Source organism: Dufourea novaeangliae, unplaced genomic scaffold, assembly GCF_001272555.1.
Source record: "Dufourea novaeangliae isolate 0120121106 unplaced genomic scaffold, ASM127255v1 scaffold6, whole genome shotgun sequence".
Taxonomy (NCBI): Eukaryota; Metazoa; Arthropoda; class Insecta; order Hymenoptera; family Halictidae; genus Dufourea; species Dufourea novaeangliae.
Window position 1 is genome coordinate 4,310,823 of NW_015373900.1, and position 13,512 is coordinate 4,324,334.

Consider the following 13,512-nt stretch of genomic DNA (forward strand, 5'->3'; position numbering starts at 1 on the left):
TTCGAGGAGAAGAAATTGTACATCTGGAAATTTAAATAAATACCAATAATATCATAACATTACACTGTATTAAAAAAGTAAATAGGGTGTACGATTTTTATATAGAATAGCTTAAAAATCGCAAAATCCATTTTTTAATAACGTAGTTTCAAACATTATTTGGTCAGGCATATGTATCTACGGTAAAATACAGTATCTCTATGTAATATTTTTAAAGTAGATAGTATGTTTTTAAATAGAGAAATAAGTTTCAAGAATAATTCAATTTTTATGTTGCTAAGTTCTGTTTTTGGAGTGGAGGGTAATCTCTTTTCTGTTGAACTGTGAATTTTCATGCACTATGTGTAACATTCATTTAATACGAAAAGAGAATTCTCGTGAATTAATTATCTACCAAATGCAAATCTGTGTATTAGTCTCTAAATATAAAATTATCTAATGAAATCATCTGTTACCAAAATGTAAACTCTTCTGGGCGTTTTATATTTCGAGAAGTACTTAAATAGATGAGTATTTTTTATGGCATTCATTTAAGTATATTTGACATGTAAACGGTTAAAAATAGTGTTTATAACCCTGAGTTACAAAGAATCTCGGTTCTGAGAGACGAGTACAAAAGCTGTCGCAGTTTATCGCAACGTACGACTGTTCGGTAGAAGCAGTTAATTAGGGGTCTGAATCTGAATCCGATCGATGACGGAAAATTTAATCATGAACGGTACGGAAAGTGATTTTTCCATTATCGTTGACACCAGTCGTCGATGATTTTTCAGAATGTTGTTTGCCATCCGGACCAACAACAGTTTTACTACTCGAGCTAGAGAATACACCGTAAGTGCCTCCGGAAGGTGGAGGAATATCTTCGCCAAATCTGGACTGTAATCCCGGTGCAACCTGAAAAATGAAAAGAACAATGCGATTAAAACGCGAACATTTTAATACTAGTACTACTAAATTAGTTGACATGACTCCTTATGATAAAATCGTTTCTATATACTGCTTAAAATGACGGTGCTTTTTCTGAAATTTTTCATGACTTTGGTTACAATGGATGAATGAATCAGTAAATTATTTTATTAATTTGGATACACATCGCATCGCTGCAAAGAAAGTGTCACAAAGTCGGCAACATGTAATTCCTCAAGTGATTAAAATTGGAAACTGATTTATTGCGTACAATTTCATGCATGTACACTGCAGTTCATAAGTATCAGGACACCTAGTACATATGGAGGAAATGTACAGTTCCAGAAAAATGATATATTTTGAGCCACTTTTATGACTATATTTAAATATATCTTGTCCATCGGTCTTTAAGATTCCATGAAAAATGTTTATTTCAGACCTTCTGTAACTTCATAGTATCTTATTATTGTTACTGCATATTCGATAAGTGTCCCAATATCTACGGACGACAGTGTACGTAAACAAAGTGACACTAGTGCCATCCCGCTTGAAGTATTGGACTTCAACTGATGAAATTTATTGGAAGGTGAAATTGAATATTTTTTATTTTGAATTTATTAAGTTTCAATTTCTATTGTTATAAGTCTATGGAGCATTAAACATTCTATGTCTTACAGTGACTCATTCCAGAGTTTTCAAAGCCAAGAAGTGTTACTATTTCAATGTAAGCCCGTATATGTATACACTAAATCCGCGATGAGTGTTCCAATGCTCCTCGACACTCAACATTAAATATTTCCGAAACTAATGGCCACATGACGCTGAATCAGATATCATTGGCTTCAGAATTTCAAGCTCTATGGTTAGCTCTGTGCTAAACTTCATTAAAAAGTCAGCATTACATCTGGTGACCTCTCTTTGTCAGTACCGAGGAACTTTCATGATGAACAATCATCGAGGATTTACTGTACTTAGAGTATGAGTACATTGAACTTAAATGATAAAAAAATGAATAATTTTTATATTTCAAAATTTATATAAAACCGAATTCCAAAATTCGACATGAAACGATCCCTATTAATTAAAGATTTTATCATAGCAAATTCGAAAACTTTAACTTAAAGGTATCTGACATTATCGCGATGGGCTTGTTTATTGAAATTTTAAATCCGTCATTAGGAAACAGATGTGACATAAATAATTTAATATTCAAAGTATTATTCATACCGGACTGATTACACCGCTCTGATAGCCACCATTTGGTCCTAACCTAATGTTGGAGGCAGCAATGTTCGCACCCGGGTTGGCACCACCCGAATATCCCTCAGTGCCTATGCGATTAGCGGTGTCAAAGAGTCTATTGATGAAAATTTCGATTACTCTAAGGGAATTATTTCTTAATTCCTTACAACAATGTGAATATTTTCGTTAATAACATATTTCTTTTAAATTGCGTAGAACATTCCATATTTGCACACTTTTTATTATTAAGTAGGGCTCAAATCTATTGTATTATATTTTATTTTCGTGTGCATTAGAAGCTTATGTTGTTTCAGTGATATTTGGCCTCGTTCTGCAATGTTCGTCGTAATTATGAAAGAAAAAAAATATTTTAAACTTGAACTGTGTTACCAGTTTACGAAAAGGAAATAATGGATTATTTATTGGTACACCTAATATTTTTCAGGGAATATATAAATTATTATTCTGTTCATTTTGCACTTGATCCAAACCACACCCACCAAAGTTTTTGAACTTACGTTTGTTGTTGTTTCTGGAATTGATTTTGCAACTGTCGGAAATGTTCCTCCATTTGCCTCTGGAAGTTCTCCAGATTGTAGCCGGGGAACACAAATGCGTTAGGATCGAAATACGATGGAGTATCTGTAAAAAGCGAATCACGTGTGAGAACAATGCCTGAAGTTCGTAAGTGTATTCATCGATGGGACGTGATGAACAAAATTCTTTCTGTGTATACCTTCGAAATTCATGCAACTATATATAGAAAATGTGTATGGAACTAACAAAAAAAAAACAACACGCTAAACTAATTGTCGAAATTCATTATACGCAAGCAAACACATTGGACAACATTGTGAAAATGTTATTTACCATATTCTGTTCTACTATTGTTTAGAACGATACGACTGGATTATTCAAATCCTTATAATAAATTTTATTATACTTAAATTCCTACTTTATCAGGCTCTTACACTTTGTAATGATAAAAATTAACCTAACACACACTTCTTTTCCTCTGCAAAACACATCCGATTTGTCTATAATTTTTTCTGAACAATTTTCTAGTAGATTCGTAAATACGATTAATTATAAAGTCTGTCATTTACGTCATGCTTCGTCCAAACTCAACAATATCCACAAATCACAACCCTACTCTTCCAAATAATAATCTCATTGCTTCGAAATCAATCTGCTCGCCAATACGTTGCTTGCTCCCTATTTTATCACCCAATTTCTCTAAACAGTTGGACCACCGCAGCATGCATTATCCATTCGATAACTGCCCCCCTGGACGGGACTCTCTAACTCGTCATCTCACTGAACATTACCTCCTCCACTGTAACCGAATCCCCCAGAGCTAGCCATGTTCGGCACATTAGCAGCGTTTGGTGAGCCCTCTTCAAATCCTCCACGAGTGGCTAACGACGGTTGTTTCGCGCCATAACTCGCTCCACCGCCGTACGATCCAGCCGAAGCACTGGCGAAAGACGCAGCCGTGCCAGGTCCGTTGCTGGTTCCAGTCCATGCATAGTTGCTAGGACCTGGGATAGAGTTGAAAGTAGGATCACCGTAAGGGTTATAAGATGACGAGTAGCCTGGAACGTAATTTGGAAAGAGGAACGGGGATTGAAGATTTCCAGTTGGGTATTGGGGGTAAGGAAGATTGCCCATTGACGGTGCAGAATTGGTGTTAGGCTTTGGCTTCTTGTCTGATTCTTGGGACGGTTCATCTGAATTGATACGGGTCCCCAGTCCAACCGATGGGGTCATCGACTTCGGATCAGATGGTTTCCCAGATTCGGACTGTTTTGGCGTGGTTGTAGCCTCGGTTGACTTGGTGGACGTGATCGTCGGTCTGGGAGTCGGGGATTCCTTTTTCAAAGTGGTGGGATTGGTTGTGGGATTTGGTGTCGATGGGGATCCGGTCGTTGGACTCGGTTTGGGTGTCGCTGAACTTGACGTGGGATTGGTTGTTGGAGTTGGATTGGACATCGTCGTGGGATTAGGTTTTTTTGTAGGAGTTGTGCTTGGTGCAGAGGCGGTGGTAGCGTCCGTGGACTTAGCGGTGCTTTCGGTAGTGCTCGTACTCTCGGTGACCGATTCTCGTTTCGCCCTCGACATTTCGACGATCTCCATAACACGTTGCCTGTCACTTTCTTGCAATCCATCTTCGTCGATGAAAAGAAACAGAACAGCGATTTTTTTTTGTTGGTTAAGCGTCCCGGTGATAACGCGTCGCTAGGTGTTTTTGTAGTCAGTGCTTCTTAGGCTTCGTGGTTACAGTCGGCATGCGTTTCTAGTGGATAAGTGAAGTTCCCCTAGCAGGAACGCATGCGTGTGAGAAGATAGTTACGGAGCATCGTTAGATCGAAGGTCAGACACGAGTATTTGTTTTCCTTGTTCGTTTGCGAAAGATTTGATAGATTCATTAAATCAGAGATAAACAATAGTTGCCAGACCAACACAACATGCAAGGAAATTTTCGAGTCGACAATCGCTTGATAACACACATTTAAACGGTAGTTTCTTCGAGTAGACCATTTAGGGATTTCCCCAGGCTGACGTCACATCGTTCGTGCATGAAAGTGTAGAGTGTAAAGCATCGTTAGCTTTTGAGTAAAAGAGGAATAAGAGGCGAAAACTGCTTTCGACGACATATTATCGCAAACATGTAATTTATTCTAATAATTATCTTTTTGATAGACTATGCAATTAGAGATTATCATAACTGGTGTTTGGTCATTGAATGAAATAGATATAAATAAAAATAAATGTATAATCTTCGTAAATTTTCAATATTTTGTTATTTGAATGTTCGTAGATTGAATGGTCGCTTTCTCTCAAATTAGAAGATCCAGAATTCGTTTACAGAATTTTGTAACACTTTTATGTTATAAATCAGAATATTTTTTCCGGAATTAAATGTGGACACGGATTGTAGGGAGAAATACTTTGACGGAACGTATTTTCGAGAACTCATGGAACATTCCGTGATTTAATTATAATTGCATAAACTGTTTCTTATAATTACATAATTCTGGTTACATCTGCACGAGGAACGTACAGTACATTTTCCAACTACACTTTGGTAGAACTGTAAGGCTAGATATTCTGAACCAAAAGTGAATTGAATTCTGGAATAAAATGATTTATCAACAAAATCAGTTACATTATTTTTTTTATTTATTCATTATACGATTGCATATTTAATTCTTCAATATTGTTATAAGCCTTGTTTCAACAAATTTCTTTTTTAAATTACTTAAATATTTTCTAATATGCATAAATATTTTTGAAGTTATGACTGAATCTATTTTCAAGAATATAATAATAGATTCGCCTTTGACCAATGGCTTGAAATATGTTTGTAAACTGCCCAACAACGCAATATAATGGAAAGTTACAATTTTGTGAGACATTTAATTCTTTTTACACGTGTTCATGTAAATTGTTTGGACATCACCAATTTAATATCCAACCTAAAGTTAAATCCGTAGGAAACTTGTCACTAGAACTACCAACATTGAATGTATATTAAATTAAATTATATAATAGTAATATATATATATAATATGTAATATAATTTAGTATAATATCGTATCACATAAAATGTATAGCAAATTACAAAATAATATAAATTCCGCCAAAGGCAGTACAATTATTTCAATAATTGTAAAATAAGAAATCTGTAATCTGTCATATTGACGGGTTTTGTAGTTCTAGTGTTAAAGTTTATAACTAAAGAAATGTGAAATAATTTGACAGCAAAACAGCTATATGTGTGGTAAAATCATGCGTTTCTGCTGTTGTTGAATGTACATATGAGATGAATACGAGCAAAAAGGAAGTCGAAAGAAAGTATCTTGTTAAGGGTCAAGGTAGGAAACGAAACGAGGTCACGGTTCGTAAACGTCGCGACGATTTATCGTCGCTTATTACGCGACATGCATAACGTTTACATTCAAGAGAGAAGTGCACGAGAGTTAATGTTACATACGTGAATTATCGATTATCGATCTGCCACTTGACATGTGCATATACAGAGAGAGACATACACACATTCACCGGTATTTCGTGCTGACTTTGCGATGACGTGAAAAAAACAAACAATCTTTTAAATTGTAATCGATTACTTGACAAATTTTATCGATTTTCTACAGACATTTTGGTTATATGTATAAATGTTTGGGAACTGTATTTTTTTTTACGAAGTATTGTATTTTTATCGGTTTTGGGAAGTAGCTTTTTTGAAATTTTTTCTTCTGTTTTCATATGTTATTACCATGATAAAATTAATTACCATTATTGAATGTTGTTTTGTCTTTATACGATTGATTATTGTATTCTTATTAACAGAAATGTTTGAAAACGGTATTTTTAACTAATTCTATATCTGTCATTTTTGAGAAATGGTTTGCTTAACATTTTCTTCCATGTTTCAAATAGATTATCCGTATTATAATATTAATTACGATTATTGAGTATTATTTTGTTCTGATACGATTGATTATTGTTTTTATATTAAACATATACGAACTGTTAAACAATATAATTTTATTCGATAAAGTAGTTGTAAACTGTAATGTGAATAATGGAATCGCTATTTAGTAATTTTCCATAAGGATATTATTTTCAAATTGATATTTGGAATTTTGATAAACCTACATGTATTGCAAATAGTGAACAAAGGAGACACTCTTCCCGAAGTAATAATTACAAATAGAATAAGATTCCGCAAAACATGTAATACCATTTATATTAATTTCTTTCCATTTTTAATAATTCTGAGATTGTGTTTATTCTCAAACGATTTAGTATAATACTAAATCGAGTTATTGACTTCAGGAAGTTTCTATGCATTATATATCATAGTTTCAAATATTATAAAAACATTATATGTACATATATTATTTCGTTTAAAATTTATTCCTTATAGTCTCATCAACCTCTTACAGCAGGTTTATTAGCGACTCAGATTATGTTAAATTATGATTTGCATTAATATAATAAAGTGTGTATTGTAAAATCTTTTAATCTTACATTAAGTCTCTACATAATATTTGAATAACAGAATGCTTACAAATTATGAATGCAGTTGAACTGAAATTTCTCCACAAATTTATTTATTCAACATTTAATATTCGAAATCACAAGTTTACATAATATATCATCAAACAAACTGTCCCCAGAATGATTCATTCTCTCATATTTTCACGAACGGACAGATTACGAAACAATATTTAAGCAAACTTTCTGGAGTCACGGTATTATGATCAATCGAATAAGATGCTAGTTCTCCTTCAAACAACCGATTTCAGTTTCAATCGTAATAGAACGATACTCGTTCCTCTGAACCGAGGAGCTCAAGTATGTAAATACGTCAAAGAATCTCGGACCTGTTTCTTGTCGTCGTCAAACGTAACATTCCTGCGGCGCATCCGTTTCGCCAAGCAGAAAGACTTTTGGTTATTAACACGCGTGGCTGTATGTAATTTACCCAGGATCTATCGGGACACACAGATTACCGATAATTCATTAACGTTTCGCGGCTTCGTAGTACGAACGCGAGGTTTCGCAATTATCCTGAAATTTCCGTATACTCGAATCCGGTTTAAATGCAAGTGTACGTTACGTAACTTATTGTCGGATACAATTTTTATTATCCTTGGATCGCGCAGGATGAAGGCGATATCTTCGGAAATGATATTTAATAGATCTTAACCCTTTCGTTCCCACTGTAACATTTTGGTTACGTGTTTTAAATTACGAAATTAAATATTAGTATTATGTATTCTTTCATATCTGTTAGTGTATGATAGTTTCTTCTGGTCTTGTATAGATGGCAAAACACAAATTATTATATGCTCTTAAAAGCATATCGGTAAAGTAAGACATTATTGTCCTTTGTTTCTTTCATTTGTTGGAATTGTAATATCAAGCAGTGTTGGCAATACAATAAGACCTTATACAGTGGATGATTAAATTATTATGAACACTGCGAAGTACATACCACTCACTTGAATTTTGATCATGAACGGACTGGAATATACACTTATAATAGTACAATTTTTATTACAGGACATATTGTTATGTTTTTACTGACATATGATAACGATTATAATTTCTCAAATAATATATGTATCAACATTTTATTACGCCACCCGTCGTATTTATAATTGCTTGAATTCTTCTAGGCATACTTTCAATGTTTCTTGACACAATATAATTTCATAGTGTTAGAATAAATAATAATCAAGGAAACTAATGATCGACAAAAGGAACGCATAAATCGACAGTAACAAGTCATACTTACGAAGTATCAACGGTAGCAGAATTTGGTAGCTTGCTTTGTATAAAAAATATTAAATTGTGTATCTGTATGTTAAGAAAAAAGGGTATGCTTCATTATTATTGAAGTGACGATAACACCAAAAACATAAAATATATAATTTCTCCATCTGTTCATAATAATTTGATCACCTACCGCAGAAATATAATTTCTTTCAAATGTTTCAGGAAGGTTCACTGATCAAGGGTTTTATTACGTATAATAATTTTATAATGCCAATTATTATACGTAAGTGTGATAGAAGTAAACAAGGGGTATCAAATGCCAAGGAATGAAAAATGGCACTAAACACTTTCAAAATGTAAGAATGTTCATATGAACCATTTATATGTCATGTAATATAGACAAAAATGCAAGAAAATATTTTTTTGTAATTGTTAAATAACCTGGGAATGAAAGGGTTAACGACAATGCCGTTGAAACGGTTTAAGAATCATTAGAATGTTTTATTATTGGACTGTGGTTGTCCATGCAAATCTACGTTTTCAGAACTAAATAAAAGTAAACTGAAGTTTGTGTTCTTCATTAACACTTGAACTGCCAAAGTATGTACATAGTTAAAAGGAAAATCTCACAATAGTGTATTTTCGGAGATTCTTCGCGGCGCTTATTGTAATATATAAGTGAAGAAGTTTCTTAATTTATAGATCTGCATATCTTCAACAAGCTGTCCCTTTTACCAACGTGATAGAAATGAAAACACATTCATTTTCAGCAGTTCTGGTGTTAAGTGTCTTATGAGAATAAAAATAAAACAAGAACATTAATTCATTTTCATTAATTTCTCTATTACTTCTTTTTTTGTGAATGTAAGGTCGCATCAACATCTTGGTTATTAGCGACCACAGTCGGTGGTTGTACTATATTTCATAATAAAAGTTTAGTCTACAGATAAGTTTGATTACATTTCTGAAGAATTTCTTCCGTTTTAAAAATTTCTTTAATATTACCGAGTACACTTGGAATTAGTTTCTGCTGTCTTCTGAGCTCTTACAATCCGACAGAATGTGTCTAATGGTTAATCACGCCACCATAAAATCTGCAATCTAAGTATCAGTAAACTGCAGATGTTTTACGGAAATTTTCAATTTTTAACAGTAATGTATAAAAAATAAAATTGAACCGATTTTTGTTTCCTGTACTAGGGATCTTAATTGTTAATAATCATACGTAAATACTATTGAATTTTACTAAAATCTTTATTTTGCTTCATTTTGCAAATTCTATATATTTATTTAGTTTAAGTAGATAAACATCCACAGTCTGGTTATCGTGAGAAATTAAAAATCATCAGAGAACTATCCCGGTGTCTACAACAGTACATAGATCCTTGAAAAACAATTTTAACCAATGCAAAGTTTTCGTGAAACATCTTCGAATACCTGCGAGCATAATGACTCGCGTCACGATTATATTTAAGGATCGCTTTGGTCGTCGCGTTATGTAGTCTTCGTTACCGGTACCGTTACCCATAGATTAATTGATCGAAACGATCGACACACAACATGGTGCGAATCATTTTCGTGCAATAGAGATCGTGCGGTCACGTGTTAATGGAAGAGACACATTTTATTGCTATGTATATACATTGTTGAAAATAATTAGAGAATCGCTAAATCGGGTGACCCTGTTGCACCAAGTAAAAGAAATAAAAGAGGTGCTGTAGCTTTAGTAAATTGTGCCAAGTTACCTACCAACTCTCAAAATGACAAAAAATTAGTTACAATACGGATCCCATAATTTTGTAATCATTATTTTGTAAAAAATTATCAACCCATGGAACAACTTATGTTACAACTTATACAACCTCTACATGGAACAACCTATACTACGTATATCGTACCTTCCATAATAATTAAAACCACCATAGAAAATTAAATATAAGATTAAAACTAACTACGGAAAATTAAATATAATATTAATTGTACTACTCAGATTAAACCAGCGATTCAAAATGATTGTAAAACAACAAGAAATACAACATACCCTACCCAATAGAAGTAAAGTTACTCTTTTTTTAAATTAAAATCTTCGAATTGAATTTACATCATTTCAGATCATCGAGGGTTGGTTTTCAAGTTTTGTTAGCTTCAGCTTTCTACATAACTTGGCCCAATTGGTGTGTATCTTTTCCGTACAATAGCAACACTATTAACACCCAGTTATATTTGTATAAGAAATTTTTCAAAGATTGTACGTCTTATTGACGAGCAGGGGGACTGATGATCCTCTAATTATCTCGAACAGTGTATCAGTCCTATCAAGTGTTCACGCTCCACGTTTACGCGATGATTACTCACTTCTACGAGCCCTGTGAAATGGCACGTGAAGCTCCGCGAATGATCCTGCGACGGTGATAAACACGAGTAACGCCACGATCCTGGTATCCATTTTTGTTGGTTAACCGATCAAACTGGATGGCGTTCCGTGAGCAGAAAGATCGTTTACGGTTTCGCTTGTTTGACACTACACGAACGCGGGAATTCGAATGTTCCCGACGCTGTCGCTGTTTCGACGAGAATGACTGACTCAATTGGCGGCCTCCGTCATCTTATATAGCATTCCGCCGGTGCCGGCACTTCCTCACCTCCGTGTTCGTTTCCGCACGCGTGAAAAATTGCACGGGTACGCGAAGTCGCGGAAACTGAACTGTCGTGGTCCAGCGTCGTTTAAACGAAGCTTACATTTCGATCGAACTTGTCCTCGATTTAGACGTTACACTTCGTTGCAGTTAACCCAATAGGACACAACGTTGCATTCAGTGAATCTACATTATTGAATTCTGTTTTTCATGTTGCAGTCATGAAAGAGGATTTCAAAGATTTCCTGAATATTTTTTTCGTCACTATTGCTTCTTCCACTTAGATCTTACGACGTTTTGAAATTTGAAGAAATTGAAGTAGTTAAAGCACTTAAGAAGAAAGAATTCTTTGTTACATCATCGCAATATTTTGGTGTACCTCTCTTATGTAGTGGGCTTCTATAATATGCTGTCTAGTATTATAATGCATTTTCTATATTTCGGCAAAATAGTATATAAGTTATTCTTTTTTGCGTTTTTTCAATCAAAAATTGGCCCAAGTTGCATAAACGCAACATTTTGTTACACAAAAAGTTCCCATCCAAAAATTTTATTGATAGTATTTATACTTTTTCTTATACACTTTTATTAGTAATAAATCATTATATGTGTAAAAATCGCCTTATTTCAACATGTTTGGATCGGTACTTTTTATACAACAAAATGTTGCGTTTATGCCACTTTGTGCATTTTTTTATTGAAAAATGTTAAAGAAGTAATGTATATAATGGGTTAATCGTGTCTTTGATTTTTCATACGGTAGTAACTTGATATTTTGGACAGTGAAAGATACATTCCCGTCCGTAAATAATACTTATCGATAGATTGCGGATGTTTATGCGAATTCACGGTTTTAGATACTAATTCGTACAAATGTATATTGTACCAAAAATATATCACTTTGATTGTTTTGGTTAAAATATACTCTTTTGCCTGTTTCTCGATTGATTTCGTTTTTGGCGGTTTTTTGTGTAGAAAACGTATGAAGTAACTACAATATTCATTAAAAATTAGCACAGGAAATATTCTCCTAATATATTTCGCAGTGGAGATAAGCCCGGATTAAGATTTCTTAAAGCCGAGGGTTATTAAACCTTCGTGGGCTCCCTTGGTCGAAAAGCGGCGGCGGGGCGTGAGGGCGTAGCGGGCACAACATTTTTGTAATGCAACATACAATAAAATACATAAATCTACAAAAATTGAAATTTATTCTAAGTAAAATTAAATATCATTTAATCCTAACGAACGCTTGATTATAACGAACAATGCTTTGTTATATTTTAATAACTTCGATCCGATTTATGTCTACATTTGGTAGAATTTTTAATTATTTCAAAGGGGAAACAGTAAACAAACTTTCATTCAATTATTTTTTGACATAAGCGAAAGGCTCAGATCAGAGCCTTGAAAGTGGGGGCCGGGTCTATAACTCCCCTAGCGCCACCCCCCTTAATCTGGCACTGATTGCAGGATGATACGATCTGACGTTAGTACAGTGGTGCACGAAACACGATGGGTGATTTTTATGTATCCTATTTTTATCTTTGATTGACTATTTTTTATTTGTGTATCGCAAAAATGTTATTTAATTGTCAGTAGACGTTGTCCAATTGAGAATCTTCATTCTTCGTTCCAGTTGTGTTGAACTTCTTTTTCTTGAAAGGGAGCATATGGTATGATAGAGCAGCTTGGTGTCTTGGTGGAAGATTATTGAATAAGCTGCTTCTCTAGCTATGTTCTCCACTTTTTCATTCTTTTCAACGGCAACACGAGAAGGAATCCAGATTATGGTAACCGTGTTGTTCTTTTTTAATCGTCTTAGCGTGAACTTGGCATTTTCTTATGGTAGTCTCTAGTTCTATCTGCACTATTTTCTAAACTGAGAAAACAGAGTTTACGAAGTTTAATATGTATTATATGTAAAAGCAAGAATGTAGTGAAATAATCAAACACACTATAATATCACCTACTGAATAGCTGTTTATTACAATATTTAACAAAATTTGATCTTACTATCAATATAAATTTTTCATTGTTTATGGTAGATTTCCATTAGGAAAAAGAAGTTCAAAATTTCAGAGTTAGGACTTAAAAGAATATTTGTTGTTTCCTAGGTTGTATTTTCTGTAAATTATGGTGAATTTGTATTTTTTGGACCAATGAAACGCACGTAAATTGATTAACTACATTTTTTTGAAAAATAAAGTTACCACAGTGACGAATTCGGGCAACTATATAGTGTTTGCAGAGTTACAAAAGATAGCGAATTTTTTGTTATAGCCTTTGGCACTAATTTCATGAGTTAACAGAAAAATATAGGGGCCATTTGACGTAGTTTGACTTTTACGATAACTACATAGTAGATAATTGCATAACCAGTACCAGTTTGGATTTGGAATCTGAGTTGGTATCCTTTTTACTATGATTGAGTAAT

General features: G+C 33.8%; 1 protein-coding gene across 1 annotated transcript; it reads right to left on the reverse strand.

Annotated features, from left to right (window-relative positions):
- Positions 1-165: 165 nt before the first annotated feature.
- LOC107193505 lies at positions 166-11,005 on the reverse strand. The gene is made up of 5 exons (XM_015582965.1): positions 10,798-11,005; positions 3,477-3,689; positions 2,667-2,790; positions 2,134-2,263; positions 166-894 (listed from the first exon to the last, which is right to left on the reverse strand). The coding sequence occupies exons 1-5, from the start codon at positions 10,886-10,888 to the stop codon at positions 706-708; spliced, it is 747 nt and encodes a 248-aa protein (XP_015438451.1). The 5' UTR covers positions 10,889-11,005; the 3' UTR covers positions 166-705.
- Between the last annotated feature and the right edge of the window lie 2,507 nt (positions 11,006-13,512).

Excerpts from the sequence above, each read along its gene's own strand:
- LOC107193505 (XM_015582965.1), bottom strand. The coding sequence starts at position 10,888 with ATGGATACCAGGATCGTGGCGTTACTCGTGTTTATCACCGTCGCAGGA. Across the intron at positions 3,690-10,797 it reads ATTTCACAGGGCTCGTAGAA|GTCCTAGCAACTATGCATGG; the intron begins GTGAGTAATCAT and ends ACTCTATCCCAG. Across the intron at positions 2,791-3,476 it reads ATTCGGTTACAGTGGAGGAG|ATACTCCATCGTATTTCGAT; the intron begins GTAATGTTCAGT and ends CGCTTTTTACAG.